At 41.4% G+C, this 14,910-nt stretch overlaps 1 protein-coding gene across 21 annotated transcripts in view; it reads right to left on the reverse strand.

Annotated features, from left to right (window-relative positions):
* Window positions 1-1,185: 1,185 nt before the first annotated feature.
* CLASP1 (cytoplasmic linker associated protein 1) overlaps window positions 1,186-14,910 on the reverse strand; it is a 637,864-nt gene continuing 624,139 nt past the window's right edge. For all 21 annotated transcript variants that reach the window (XM_029605186.1, XM_029605182.1, XM_029605181.1 and 18 more), the window contains one exon: window positions 1,186-5,718. In XM_029605186.1, coding sequence (XP_029461046.1) covers window positions 5,632-5,718 — 87 coding nt within the window. In that variant the 3' untranslated portion in view covers window positions 1,186-5,631. The remainder of the gene's footprint in view (window positions 5,719-14,910) is intronic.

Here is a 14,910-nt window from a genome sequence, read left to right on the forward strand (position 1 = left end):
CTCGCCTTAGGAACTTGTTTAAGGCACTGAGGTTGAGGATGGGACGGAGGCCGCCTGTTCTTTGGAATGAGAAAGTACCTGAAGTAAAACCCCTGGCCTTGCTGGGCACGGGGAACTGGCTCGACAGCTTATGACCTCAACAGGGCCGAGAGTTCCAACTCGAGGATAGCCACATGTTCTACGAGGCTCCACCCCGGTGAGGGAGGGGAGGCTGGCAGGATGCTGAACAGATTTAGGTGATAGCCTTGCTTCACGATGGTTAACACCCATTGGAGAGTGGTGATGGGGTTCAGCAGTTTGCAAATAAGCATAGCCGGCCCCCCACCAGTGGGGCGGGACATGGGGCACCAGGGCTAAGCTGCTGCTCTTTCTGCATCAGTCAAAAACCTGTCCGGCACGCATAACCTTTTTAAAATCCGGCCCATTATTTTCTGTGTCTCTATGAGGTATCTGTTTTTGGATTCTTTTCTAGGAATAATTCCCATCCCTTGGATGGCTCTCCAACCAATCCCTTGTCTGATTTATCATCATGCAGAACTCTCAAGGCAGTTCTCCTTGATAGTGGAGAATAGCTGAAAGCCCAGGACCAGGAAGCAGCCTCCAAAAATGGTGGGCAATAATGTGTACTTCACAGCATTTTAGGATCAGCCTCAGGTTTGGGTTTGTTGGTGACTAGTGTGATGTCAGTAGATCGTGGAGATTAGACCTGGGATAGAAGACTATATATGCTCCAACAGCTCCTGCACATCAAATGATTCAGCCTTATAGGAGGCTTCCATTTCCATCCTCACACACTGGGGAACTCTGTTTAATTGGCCCACCACCAGGAGAGGAAGAATGGGGAAAGAGTACCAGAAAATATGCTTTTATTGGAGAGCACAAAAATGGACATTCTCCCAGATCTACATCAAGCATTTGCAGAAATGCTGCAAGTATATTATCAAAGCTCAGGTTTCCCTTTTGAACCATTAGAACAAACAGCTGAAGCATGTCTATGACAGAATAAGTACACCATTAATTCTCAGCCAAGGTAGAATATAAGATGAGAGAGAAGAAAGGCTGAGGAATAAGATGGTACTGAAATCCCAGGAAATTAAGGTTTTGAGATAAACAGGCAGTAGTATGGCTTTAACCCCAAATCACACAATAAGCAAGCACTTCAAATAATATCAAAAACAAGAAACAAAACGTGCAAACATTTATTTGTTCAAAAACTTAAAATAAAAACATCTTGTTAAAAAAAATTTCACAACTCCTTAAGGAATTTGTCATCAGTTATTTGCTGTGCTTATGCTTTAATCTGCTGCCTCTTTCCATGCAATGGGCTGCAGGCAGAATCAGAATGCAACACTGAAGCTCTCAATCATGTACCAGTTCTCTTTTTTTTTTTTTTTTTTATCACAACTCTTAACTTTCACAACCCAATTTTCCATTGGAAGGATTTCCAATATAACTTATCTTCTAACAATGCTCCAAAATGTCAGGTTTGCATTCAGTGATTCTACTGCCAACAGATTAAACATGTCAAATTAAACCCAACATTTCAGCAGTGGATATACAAATTAAATACAGTACAGCTGCATGTCTTAAATGCATTAGAGGTTGGTCACCTAGTGGACAATAAAGTTGGGTTGGTTTTGATGTCTCAGTTTTGTTCCTGATAGAGATTGGGTAATGGTTTTATAAATGTGTTTGGCATCTTTTTGACAAGGTAGTCTGTTGATGAATTTGAAGTGGAAATGTAAGTGAAAGTGAGAGCATGATTTTGTATGTAAGTTGAAAAATTTATCTGATTAATTTTTGTTTTTATTTTATTTGATCCCTGGGAAAGGTAAAATGGTCTGCCGAATCATGGGCTTGTGTTGGGTTTAATTTGACATTATAGGTTTTCTGAATTTGTAAGTTTTTGCACCTTTTGTTTTGTGTTTTTTAATAGGACTGTGGCTCATAAAAGACAAATGGGTTAAATGGTAATTTGAATTCTTGAAGAAAAGACTCAACAGGATTTTAAACAGAAATTTCATTTATTCTAGGGCAAGCTCAAAATTTTATATCAGGATTTTTTAAAATTTTTTTAGCAAATTCAATTATGTTAAATGCTAACCCAAAAGAAAAAATCTGTACATTTGCCATGATACACTCAAAGGTGAAGCAAATAATAAGATATAAATACAAATATGGATGTAACATGACAAAAGCTAAAAAAAAACAAACCCCTCCAAACAAAAACAGCCTAAAAACCAAACCAAAAAACTAAAAATAATACATGCACAATGAACCTGATGGCCAATAATGCCATATTAAATGGCTGTCACATAGAGTACTTCTTCCATTTAAAACATTGCTGTTAAAGTTCCTGTGGCATTCTACAAAATTGCCGTTCCTTGTTCCATACAATACAGCATTTTGCTTGATAAATAATGAACATAAGAAGATGGATATTTTAAAGATGGGCATGATATTACTTATGCTTGTTTACTGATAAGCTGTTAACACACAATAGAAAAAAACAGTGTTTGTATTGTAGTAATTTATAATCCAGGCAAGCACACATAGTGTACCTTAAGAAAGCCACATGCCTCAATAATTCTGCACTACATGAAAACTACAGTACTTAAAACTGTGTGTATTTGGGTGGGTGGCTGTTATTAGTTTATTCAACTGTGCCCTTCACCTCTAAAGTGCAGCCTACATAACAGCATTGGAGGTTTATGCAACCCAACAGCCAAAGGAGGGCAAGCAGTCTGATGACTGAAATTCAGATTCTGAAAGCGTGATGGGCAAATCATTTTTTTTCTTCTAAGACACAGATCATAAAAGCCCTGTAGCAAGTGCAGTAGGATGAGGCAGCTCAGTGTTCAGTCTCTACTGCTGGAAAAGCTGATATTCAGCTTCAATCGATGATGCCCACTGTGACATGCAGACACTCTCGTCTGCAGACATGCATGAGAGAGTAACATGTACTGCCAAAGAGACCTTGGTGCTGGCTGAAAGTGATTGTACTGCTTTTATACAAAAAAAATAATAAATTCAGATTATACAACCAACATTCAGAGTTAAGCCTTTGAGTGAGAAAATGCAGAAGTGAGGTAAGGTTTTAAAACACTTCAGTACTAGCAGGAGGAAATACGCTGGCTACACTAAGAACATGGCTAGATGAACTCAAATAAACCAGCAGTTTTCTTTCTTGTTTTGGACAGGGAAACAAGTCTTTATGGTACTCATGGACTGGAACATGAAAATCGCATAATGAATGTTTTGCCTACAAACAAAACTGTTTTTTGATGAGGAAAGTAAGGCCTGGTCCTGTACTTTGCAGTCTGGAAGATGCCGATATCGTTCAGCAAGAGATGTCTGTGCGAAACGGAAGCCATGGCGCTGTACAGAATTTCACGCGTTTATATATATACACAAGTCATACATTAATACTGTAGTGTCAGTGCACCGAGTATCTCAGTCCTTAAACATTACGGTGAATTTATGCTCAGGTAAGAGAGAAAAAAATAATTTTATCATCAATTCAGCTGGAAGATTTAGTGAGAGTTACAATTTAGAAGTAAAACTCAAGGGGTAGGGGCAAACTGTCTTCTCCAAAGAATTGAGTACATTAATTTAGAGGGAAAAAGTCAGCCTTTTTCTAAAATTAACATTTCAATCTTTTAAAGTCATAAAAACTGGGATACTGTTAAAATACTGAATCTGGACACAAGGGTTAAATAGTACATCAACAAATTCCATCTATGAATAAATTATGTAAAGACAACTGTGTCCTTTCCTCTCCCCCTCCCAAACAAAAACCAATCAACAGAAAATAAAATGTAAGACTCTAAAAGAAAGTGCTGGGGAAGCCTAAGGGTTTTCCCTGCTATCTAATGAGCGCGCAGAAACATTTAAAGAAAACGTCACTCAAGCCGCTGCTGAAGACTGGAGAAAGGCACAAACCAGAGCCCTGGGCAGCATTTTAGGCAGCAATGGTCCAATCCACCAAAAAGAGGGCCCACGGATTTCCCCCGGGGGCACTTGCATCCGGCACAATCCTCTCCCCTCCTCCCTTCTGCCAGCAGGTGGGAGGGCACTGGGAGATCCTGCACCTAGGGGCACATGGGATGGAAATCTGCTCTTGCACTTGTGCATGCAGGAACTCCAAACTGCTCCATCTACAGCTCCCAGATCTATGTGCAAGCACCCAACTTCATTCGAGACTGACTGCTGATTGCGCCTTTTGGTTTTGTCTGCATATTTTCTCCTGGTTTATCTGAATTCTTGGTAGAACGTTATACTTTTATCAGCCCAAACCAAGAAGAACCCAAAGAAGCTGTAGTACATGAGCTTCTGAGATCAAGAACGCCCTTTGTTCAAAGGAGACAGGACCAGCCTGATCTGTAAAGCTTATCTACTACGCTATCCCTGGATATTTATTTTGATCCAATAAAAGATACGATAACCAGCAAAGAATCTGGTTCTCTCCCCAGGATCAATCCGATCACTAGAAGAGACCAGTTTATTGAAATACAGGGTTGGGGGGGGGGGGGGGGGGGGGAAGGCAGGCCGCTTGAGGAAAGGATTTATTCCAATTAAAAGTGCGACGCTGCTCACGACTGGTGGGGGAAAACCGGTGGCCAGCACTGGAAATGGGGCTCATCTCTCTGCCTTGCTTTTTATGTAACAAGCAAATACACTCAGTGCCCACGCCCAAGAACTGGCTCTGATCCACACTCTGCTCCATTTCAGTAAAACAAAGCTGCTCTTACTTCAGTTAACACGCTGGCCCGTGTGTTCTCTAGCTAGAGCATTTCCACTCCGAGAAGGGACTGGGGAATGAGGGGAACGGAGGATAAGGCTATGCCGATAGTGGTGTCCATTCAGCATGACGACTAGGAACAAAGGATGGCAGACAGTACATAATTTCTCTTCTCTTCCCTCCCCCCCTCCGATACTGCCCTCCCTCCAAAACCTACGGTTCTTCTCTTTGTCTAAACCTCTGATGAATCCCATCCTGCGATGCCTGTCACCATTCATAATATCCTAATATCTATGAAAGGGTTAAATGAGGGCTGCACTTCTGTTAGTATAAGAAACACTTCACATTTTAAGTAGGTTTGAATGGTAGTTATATAACCTGAACATATACACCTACATCAAAATTAAACTGTGAAATGGGCAGAATCCAGCCGTAAAGAAACAAACAAAAAAAAAATAATATATATATATAAATAAATATTAGGTTACAAACAGTTTCAAACCAAAACTGTGTCAATTCAACTAAAAAAAAATGTACAAGCTGAAGTATAATCATTTTGACTTTTTTTTTTCAGTCAGTACAGCATAATAGGATTCCATCTTTCAAACATTAATCAAGATTTCAGCAGGTCATACAAATAAGTTTAATTATGGCTTTTTGTCTTTCTTTTTTTCAAGACTGCAACACAGGCCTTGCTTCCTTTACATTCAATGCCAAAAAGGATTTCACAGAAAAGCTCCTGTTGGACTAGAATACTGATTGCAACAAACACTGGCATGGCCTCTTCTTGATGGAGCGTGCCAGAGGAGCGAAGGGCCAGCAGAAAGGTCTCCGAGGGGGCGCCGCTGAGAGCTTCCAAACCTACACATCTGTCCAGACGGAGGCTTCTACTAGCTGTGAGTCGAAACATCCGATGATGAACTGCTGTTGCTATTGGTCGTTTGGGCCCTCTTAATGTACAGGTTTAGTAACTTCATCTGAAAGAAAAAAAATACAATTCATTCAACAGGACAAATTTACTTAGGTGACCCTATTCAGCTGTTGTCCAGCCAGTAAAATTAGCTGAACGAGCTTATCCGGCTAACACTGTCGGGATATTCAGTGACATGTCCATGCTGTTGAAAATACCAGAGTAGCTTAAAGCTAGGTGAACGAGCTTATCCGGCTAACACTGTCGGGATATTCAGTGACATGCCCATGCTGCTGAAAATACCAGAGTAGCTTAAAGCTAGGTGAACGAGCTTATCCGGCTAACACTATCGAGATATTCAGTGACATGTCCATGCTGCTGAAAATACCCGACTAGCTTAAAGCTAGCTGAATGAGCTTATCCGGCTAACACTGTTGGGATATTCAGTGACATGTCCATGCTGCTGAAAATACCCGACTAGCTTAAAGCTAGCTGAATGAGCTTATCCGGCTAACACTATCGAGATATTCAGTGACATGTCCATGCTGCTGAAAATACCCGACTAGCTTAAAGCTAGCTGAATGAGCTTATCCGGCTAACACTGTTGGGATATTCAGTGACATGTCCATGCTGCTGAAAATACCCGACTAGCTTAAAGCTAGCTGGATAAACTTATCTGGCTAACTTTAGCACTGGAAGCAAAAAACATTCACACCACTGCTGCTAGAATTTCTATGATTGAATTATTTGCATGTTACAATCTCCCATTTACAAATTATTCAAAGATGATGTAGGACTGCTCTTCAGCTGTGCTAAAGTTATTTGGCTATGGGGTACAGAGCCACAGCCAGGCCCATTTGGCCCCTCTGGCAAAGTGAAAAAGTGCACCCTCACCCTTAACGCAACAAACACCACCAAGGGGCTGGGAGACTGTTACATGGAGGGGTTTTGATTTTTATTTTGATCCAGCAATTTCATCCTGCTCCTTTGGGCTTCCAGCTCAATCCGAACCAGTACAGAGATCCCGAAGCTTTCATTCACAACTACTAGGGATCTTTTTCCCTCTTATTTTATAGCTCCTCCCAACTATTTACTCCAGACACTGCAGTGTCAGTCCTGGGCTGGAGCCATGCACCAGGGCTCTCTGCAAAACCCTGCAATCAGAGGCCCCCAATCTAACCACTAGGTGTCACCCCCTCCCAGTCACACCTTCCCCACACACAATTAAACATTATGCATTTATAATACCAGGTTTTACTTGAACAAGGACATTCTTTTTTTTTTTTTTAATTTTTTATTTATGCGTTTTAATCAATTATAAACAAGCATCCACTTGTGTGGAAATTTTTAAAGTACAGAAGGAAAACCTGAATAACATACAGAAAATATCAATTCACATCCAATAATTTACTGTACTTTAACAAAATAAAGGAAATACGGGAGACACCTTTAAAGGAGCATATTACAAGGTAATATTGACCATAAAGAAAACAAGGCCAAACATGAGAAGTCCTTCCGCTTTACTTTAAACCTATCCAGCTGTGGGTTTTATGAGGGTGGAGGAGAATCTAAGAAAACCCTCAACTGCTGTGGATCGAAAAAGGACATTCTGAGGTTAAAATAGCACTTTCCAACAATATGCACTGCTGTGATGCCAACCAGAAAACCCTACAAAAAAAATTGAAATGGCATTTGGAACCCTAAGGGCCGGATTTTATAAAGTTGCGCGAGTACGTACTTTTGTTCTCGCACCAGGCGCGAACAAAAGTACGCTGGATTTTATAAGATACGCGCGTAGCCGCGCGTATCTTATAAAATCCGGGGTCGGCGCACGCAAGGGGGTGCACATTTGTGCAACTTGCTCGCGCCGAGCCTGTTCCCTCCAAGGCCGCTCTGAAATCGGAGCGGCCTCGGAGGGAACTTTCTTTCCACCCCGCCGCACCTTCCCCTCCCTAACCCACCCCCCTGGCCCTATCTAAACCCCCCCTACCTTTGTTGGCCTGCTGAAAGTAGGCGTAAATCTGCGTGCGCCATCACCCGACCCGGGGGCTGGTCCGGAGGCCTCGACCACGCCCCCGGGCCGGCACCACGCCCCCTGGTCCCACCCCAAACCGCCCCCTGACCCTGGACACGCCCCCTCCCCGCCCCTTTTACAAAGCCCCGGGACTTACGTGAATGCCTCTGTGGCTACTGCCGCTCCGTGCAGTGTTTTGCTGCCTGAAGGTGGAACCCCAACTACTGGCCACTGGCATCCCGCTCCGTGAACGCCTCTGTGGCTACTGCCGCTCCGTGCAGTGTTTTGCTGCCTGAAGGTGGAACCCCAACTACTGGCCACTGGCATCCCGCTCCGTGAATGCCTCTGTGGCTATTGCCGCTCTGTGCAGTGTTTTGCTGCCTCCACTTTATTTACGCCCACTAGACTTGATGGATCCACAGTGTTTATCCCACGCCCCTTTGAAGTCCTTCACAGTTTTAGACTTCACCACTTCTTCCGGAAGGGCATTCCAGGCATCCACCACCCTTTCCGTGAAGAAATACTTCCTGACATTGGTTCTTAGTCTTCCTCCCAGGAGCCTCAGCTCGTGACCTCTGGTTCTGCTGATTTTTTTCCTACGGAAAAGGTTTGTCGTTGTCTTTGGATCATTAAAGTTTTTTAAGTATCTGAAAGTCTGAATCATATCACCCCTGCTCCTCCTTTCCTCCAGGGTGTACATATTTAGATTCTTCAATCTCTCCTCGTACGTCATCCGATGAAGATCCTCCACCTTCCTGGTCGCCCTTCTCTGTACCGCTTCCATCTTGTCTTTGTCTCTTTGTAGATACGGTCTCCAGAACTGAACACAGTACTCCAGGTGAGGCCTCACCAAGGACCTGTACAAGGGAATAATCACTTCCCTTTTCTTACTCGATATTCCTCTCTCTATGCAGCCCAGCATTCTTCTGGCTTTTGCTATCGCCTTGTCGCATTGTTTCGCAGACTTCATATCATTAGACACTATCACCCCAAGGTCCCTCTCCTGCTCCGTGCACATCAGCCTTTCCCCCCCCCCCATCGAATACAGTTCATTTGGATTTCCACTAGGTCTCCCATCTTCTTACACCAAACCGTTACAGATGGTCCAAAACGCGGCAGCAAGAATTCTAACTTAAGGAGAAGAGACCACATATCCCCAATCCTAAAAAACCTACACTGGCTGCCAACTCATTTCAGAATCATCTTCAAGTCCATCACCATTATATATAAAGCCATCCATCACCATGCCCCACTAGACCTACAATTCCCGCTCAGCCAACATAACCCCACAAGACCTACCAGAGAAGCATACAGAGGATCCCTCCAGGTACCTCATACCAAATCCACTCTGCATATAACTTTAAGAGAATGGGCATTCTCAACAGCTGGACCATCACTATGGAATTCCATTCCACCTGATCTCAGAGAGGAGCCTTGCCTCCCAACCTTCCGAAAAAGACTTAAGACTTGGCTGTTTAAACAAGCATTTCCGAACTCCTCCTAAATTTCACTCCATCAACATCTATAATGCAGCCATATCAGTTCATTATAAATAACTCTATATAATGTTAAATTCCTACAGTATTTCTCTCTTCTCCCAGTCTGATCACCCTTGTTCATTGTAACTGCATTCTTTCCTTGCACAGGTTCCAGTTTTAATTTATTTTGCATCCCCTTATTCAACTATAAACCAGCATGATGTGATTGTATCATGAATGCCAGTATATAAAAACCTTAAATAAATAAAAAAAAATAAAGACTTTTGTGATTGGAACAGCATTGGATGCACAAATTAAAAGCAGTCACTCTTGGGGGTCTTAATTCTGATATGGATATAAGTGTTTTCTTAGGTAGACTGATACGTTAACCACATCAGTTTTGACGTCACTAGTTTGTTTCTTTCAGGTGAGGTGCCACCAGTGACACAGCTGACGTCATCAATGACGCCTTAAGAAGTCATGGGTTGCTCTCAGTTTCTCCTTGTTGCATTACAGAGAGATTTGGTCCTGGACATATGGTACAATCTGGCTTGAAGATAAGCACTTTTTGTTATTCATTTGTTGTATTGCTTTATGAATGATTTGTATGTTTTCACAGACAACAGTCGGACGATTTTCTTATGGAATATGATTTTACCCCTGAAGCCTACTTGGTGAAATACTAGGCATGTTGAGCTTTTTTCTAGGTTTAATACAGGACTGTTGTGACTATTTCACATGCTTAAAATTCTTCTTATTTTGCTGAATCCTAAGGTGAATGATCGAACTGACCAGGCAGTCCATTTTTTGGACACGCCAACAAGCTTGCTGACACCTTTCCCTTAGCCAATATTTGATTTGCTGCCGACCATGTCAGTTTAAATATTTTTTTTGGTTCCTCTCTGTTTTTTCTGATATTTCTAGTGGGTTACCAGAGGCTCATTGTGGTTTGATTTGTCTCTACATTATGGATAATCAGCTCCACCTTGGAATGCCTCTGAGCTAGCCAGATCAGTCAGTGTGGCAGAACTTTCAAAACCCATCATTTATTTGGCTATGTCCAAACTTAGCAGGAGAAAAGGTACTGAATAACAGCCTCAAGTTAATTTTGCAGAAATGTCTTTGTATTTTATTTTACTCCAAATAAAAAGTCATGATAGTAAAAACATATGTAAATGTATTACTATTCAATACATGCACTCTCAGTTTAGGTGCTCTTATCTGTTCCTAAGTCTGTTCCCATCATTGCTACAGCTAGATCTTTCTTTTTTCACATTCCCTCCTCCCCTTCCCCCTTAGTGTCAGCAACTTTCCTGCTGTCTGCCCAAAGTTTCTAACACGATGCACTCTCACTTCACATCTGAAGAACAGATGATGAAATTCTAATGGAAATTAGGGAAGCTAACAAATTTGGCAGCACAGTAATAATGGGAGATTTAAATTATGCCAGTATTGACTGGATATTTGTAACATCAGGACATGCTAGGGAGGTAAAGGTTCTGGATGAAATAAATGACTGCTTCATGGAGCAGCTAGTCTGGAAACAGATGAGAAGGGGAGCCATTTTAGATCTAATTCTTAGTGGAATGCAGGATTTGGTGCAGCCACTCAGCAATAGTAATCAAATTTGAGTTAAATATTGGAAGGAGAACATTAAGTAAATCTACTGCTCTAGCATTTAACTTCCAAAAGGGAGACTGATAAAATGAGGAAAAAAACTTAAAAGGTGTAGTTACAAAGGTAAAGAGTTTACATCAGGTGTGAGCATTCTTTAAAAATTCCATATCGAAAGCCTAGACCAGATGTATTCCATATTTTAGAAAAGGTGGAAGGAAGGCCAAATGACTGCCAGCATGGTTAAAAGGTGAAGTGAAAAACTATTTTAGCCAAAAGAACTTCTTTCAAAAATAAGAAACAGATCCAAACAAAGAAAATAGGAAAAAGCATAAGCACTGGCAAGTTAGATGTAAAACATTGATAAGGCAGGCAAAAAGATAATTTGAAAAGAAGCTGGCTATAAAGTCAAAAATTCATAATAAAACCTTTTCTAAATATATCTTAAGCAGGAAGCTTGTGAGGGAATCAATTGGATCATTATATGATCAAGGGGTTAAAGTGGTACTTAGAAAAGACAAGACCATAGTGGAAAAATTAAAAGAACTCTTTGCTTCTATGTTTACTGAAGATGATGTTGGGGAGATATCTGTGCTGGAAACGGTATTTAATAGTGATGATTTGAAGAACTAAAACAAATCACGAGGAACCTGGATGATGTAAATAGGGCAGATTGACAAGCTAAAGAGTAGCAAATCGCCTGGACCAGATAGTTTGCACCCTAGAGTTATGAAAGAACTCAAAAATGAAATTGCAGATCTATTACTAGTAATTTGTAACCTATCATTAAAATGGTCCATTATACCTGAAGATTGGACAATATGACACCGCTTTTTCAAAAGGGCTCCAGTGGTGATCTGGGAAACTAGACCAGTGAGCCTGACTTCAGTACAGGGAAAAAATAGAAACTATTCTAAAGAATAAAATCACAGAAGATATAGAAAAGCATGTTTTAATGGGATACAGCCAGCATGGATTCACATAAGTGAAGTCTTGCCTCACCAATCCGCTACATTTTTTGAAGGGGTTAAACATAGATAATGGTGATCCAGTGGATATAGTGTATTTGGATTTTCAGAAGGTATTTGACAAATTCTCCTTCCTGAGAAAAATAAAAAGTAATGGGCTAGGAGAAGTGTCCTACTGTGGATTGCAAACTAGTTAAAATATAGGAAACAGAGGTCAGATCTCTTAGAGGTGTGCCTAAGGGATGTGTACTAGGACTGATGCTTTTTAAAACAGGATACTGGGCTTGATGGATCCTCATTTTGACAAAGTATGGCAATTCTTATGTTATGTTAATCTCTTAACCATGGTAAGATGAAATTCTCTTTTCCTTTGCTTCTTCCAGTATTTCTTGCCCAACTGATGACTATATGTCTATCGATTCTACCTCTATCTTTTCTGATAAATTCTAAGTGCAATATTAGATACCCATCTCACACACCTCTTTCATTCATTCCCAGCTATAAAATATTTATAAAATTCACTCCTTGCTAATTTTGGACACCTGTCACCTTCTCCAAAATGTTGTTTTGCTTGGACAACTGCAACTGTTAGTTGCTTCCCCCAAGCCTTCTGTGTGTCCTCCTCTAGCAAATAGATGCTAGACTGTTGGTTATCACCAATCACACTTTTCTCATGCCTTGTCTCATGTGATCTGCCTCACTGGCTCCCTGCCAGCTCTCAAACTAGTGGTTTTCTTTCCCAAATTCACCTCCATAACTCTCTGATTATATTTAAATGTATATTCCCATCTCACACCCCTCTCAGTCAAGCATTCTCCTTGGCAGACAGGCTCAGATTTAGGAACAGGTAAACAACTGCCTAGGATGCCAAATACCTGGCTCAAAGAGGAGCCTGCCCCTTGTGCTTGCTTTAGGATTGTGCACTGGTTCTACTTCAAAGGAAACCACCTGCTCCCCCTCTGGTCCTGCCCTCACACAAGATGGGCCACTTCATGGTTTCAGGTTCTTTATGATGGTTCTTTGATCACAAGCTCCCTCCTGCTATACAGGGAGCTTCTACCTCAATCCTATTCGTGTCCTGTCTTGAAACATTGTTCTTCAAGGCTTATTATTTAGATGCTGAAAAAATAAAAAAAAATAATGCACACAAATCTCTGCACAATTATGTATCATCTTGGTCCTGTGCCCTGGTGAAGGTGTTGCAGAAAAAAACCCAACAAATAATTCACTTCAAGTCCTTAACTGCTTAATGATCATCCCAGCCCATTTAATCCCACAAGATGGCTCAGAGGATAGTGTTCAGCATTTGCTGAATTAGCCCTCAATAACATTACAAAATAACTAAAGTTCCACACCCTCAAATTCTTCAGGATGATGAGACAGTGAAGCTGTCAAAGGCACCTGTCAATATCATCTTGGTAACTGTGTAGCTTCCAGGCCTAGTCAGCCTGGAATCATTTCAAAGCAGATCAAATAAGCACCAACTATATCTGAGTAACAACTTGTTTAATGTGTTTGTCACACACTTTGGCTAACATCACTACATTAAAATAATTACACTGAAATGTACCACCCACAGGGTAAGTTTCTCTGCTTTTGTTTTTCCAGTTAAATATCTACCGTGCATTTCTGAGTAAGGATCATGCTCATACATGCAACTTAAGCGTTTCTGATCATGAGACATCTTGTATAATCTGCAGTGATGGCTGAGGCCTGCCCATCATGACTTAACCTGGATTTGCAGTAATTCTGAAAGCCCTAATTCCATGCACAAGAAAAGAAAACAATACCTTCTCAAGTCCATGATTGGGAATTACTGTAAGATGAATGCTTGAAATCCTGCACTTGCTGCTCAACAGAACTTTAAAAGCAAATTAAATGCAGTTTTCACATTCTTCTTAGGGGTGTACAGCCAAAAAAATATATATATTCTGTGTTTCATTGAATTTAGTCATGTTGTGCTTTATTTTGTTTAGATTTGGTATGCACTAAAACAAAAAAACAAAAGCACATTCCTAATTCTTATTAGATTTAGTCACGTTCTTGTCTTTTTATCCATGCAATTTAGCTTTGTGATGTTTGTTTTTTTGTTTCCACAGTATAGATGGGGGTTCCATGTTTGATTCTTATTTTGTGTATATTGGAGCAATTGGGTTGAGAAACACGAGGCAACAATCCTGGATCTCACACTGGCAGTCCTTACTCAAGGCCTGCTTCCTGGAGGGATCCCTTCCTGCAGGCAGGGGTGGTCAGAGAGCAGTGCTTCTTACTTGTGACTGGTCTTCTCCTCCTCCTAAACATTTCTATAGTGCTACACGAGATACGCAGCGCTGTACAAACAGACAAAAAATACAGTCCCTGCTCAATCTGGCTTCGATCTAAAGTCTGAACCATGCAGAGCCCCATAGGCCTGCCTAGTTCAAACTTCAGAGTGAAGGTAGCATCTGCAGGTGCTGTTCTCAAACTCCTCCTGCGTTGGGAGGGTAATATGCTGAGCTGGGAAGAGAGGGAGGTAGAGAGAAAAAGACTATGCTGAGCGGGGTGGGGATTGGGAAAGTGGAGGAGAGAGAAATGATGATGATATCGGGATGAGAGATTGCGAGAGAAAGGGAATAAGTGTGTAGGGAGTGGGGGTGGCACATGAATGGAGGTGTGGAAGAGAGATAATGGTTGTGGAGAGATTTGGAGGGCCCTGCCCAGGCTGATTTGCCACAGGCTCCACACCACCCTAGGTTCAACCCTAGTCAGTGCTTAGAGTTTCTGATGAGGAAGGGATCTTTAGACATCACTCCAGAGCAAAATAATCTTTAAACCAGGGCTTTCCAAACCTGTCCTGGGGTCCCTGGAGCCAGTCAGGATATCCACAATAAATATGCATATAATGGAGCCTCAATATATACAAATGTATCTCATGCATATTCACTGTGGATATCCTGAAAACCCAACTGGCTGTGGGGTCCCCAGGACAGGTTTGGAAAGTCCTGCTTTAAACATACCACTGGATTCTATTGTATTACTGTGTTTAGAGTGATAGGTGCTTTTTATTTCCTTTATATACTGTACAATGAGTGAGTATAATCATCATCATACACAGCTAGCTTTAATGTGTCTTATAGGATCTCAAATAAAGGAAAATTGGTTCTTATCGTACCTGTAGTACCACAGATCAGTTCCGACTCTGGGTT

Source organism: Rhinatrema bivittatum, chromosome 6, assembly GCF_901001135.1.
Source record: "Rhinatrema bivittatum chromosome 6, aRhiBiv1.1, whole genome shotgun sequence".
Classification (NCBI taxonomy): Eukaryota; Metazoa; Chordata; class Amphibia; order Gymnophiona; family Rhinatrematidae; genus Rhinatrema; species Rhinatrema bivittatum.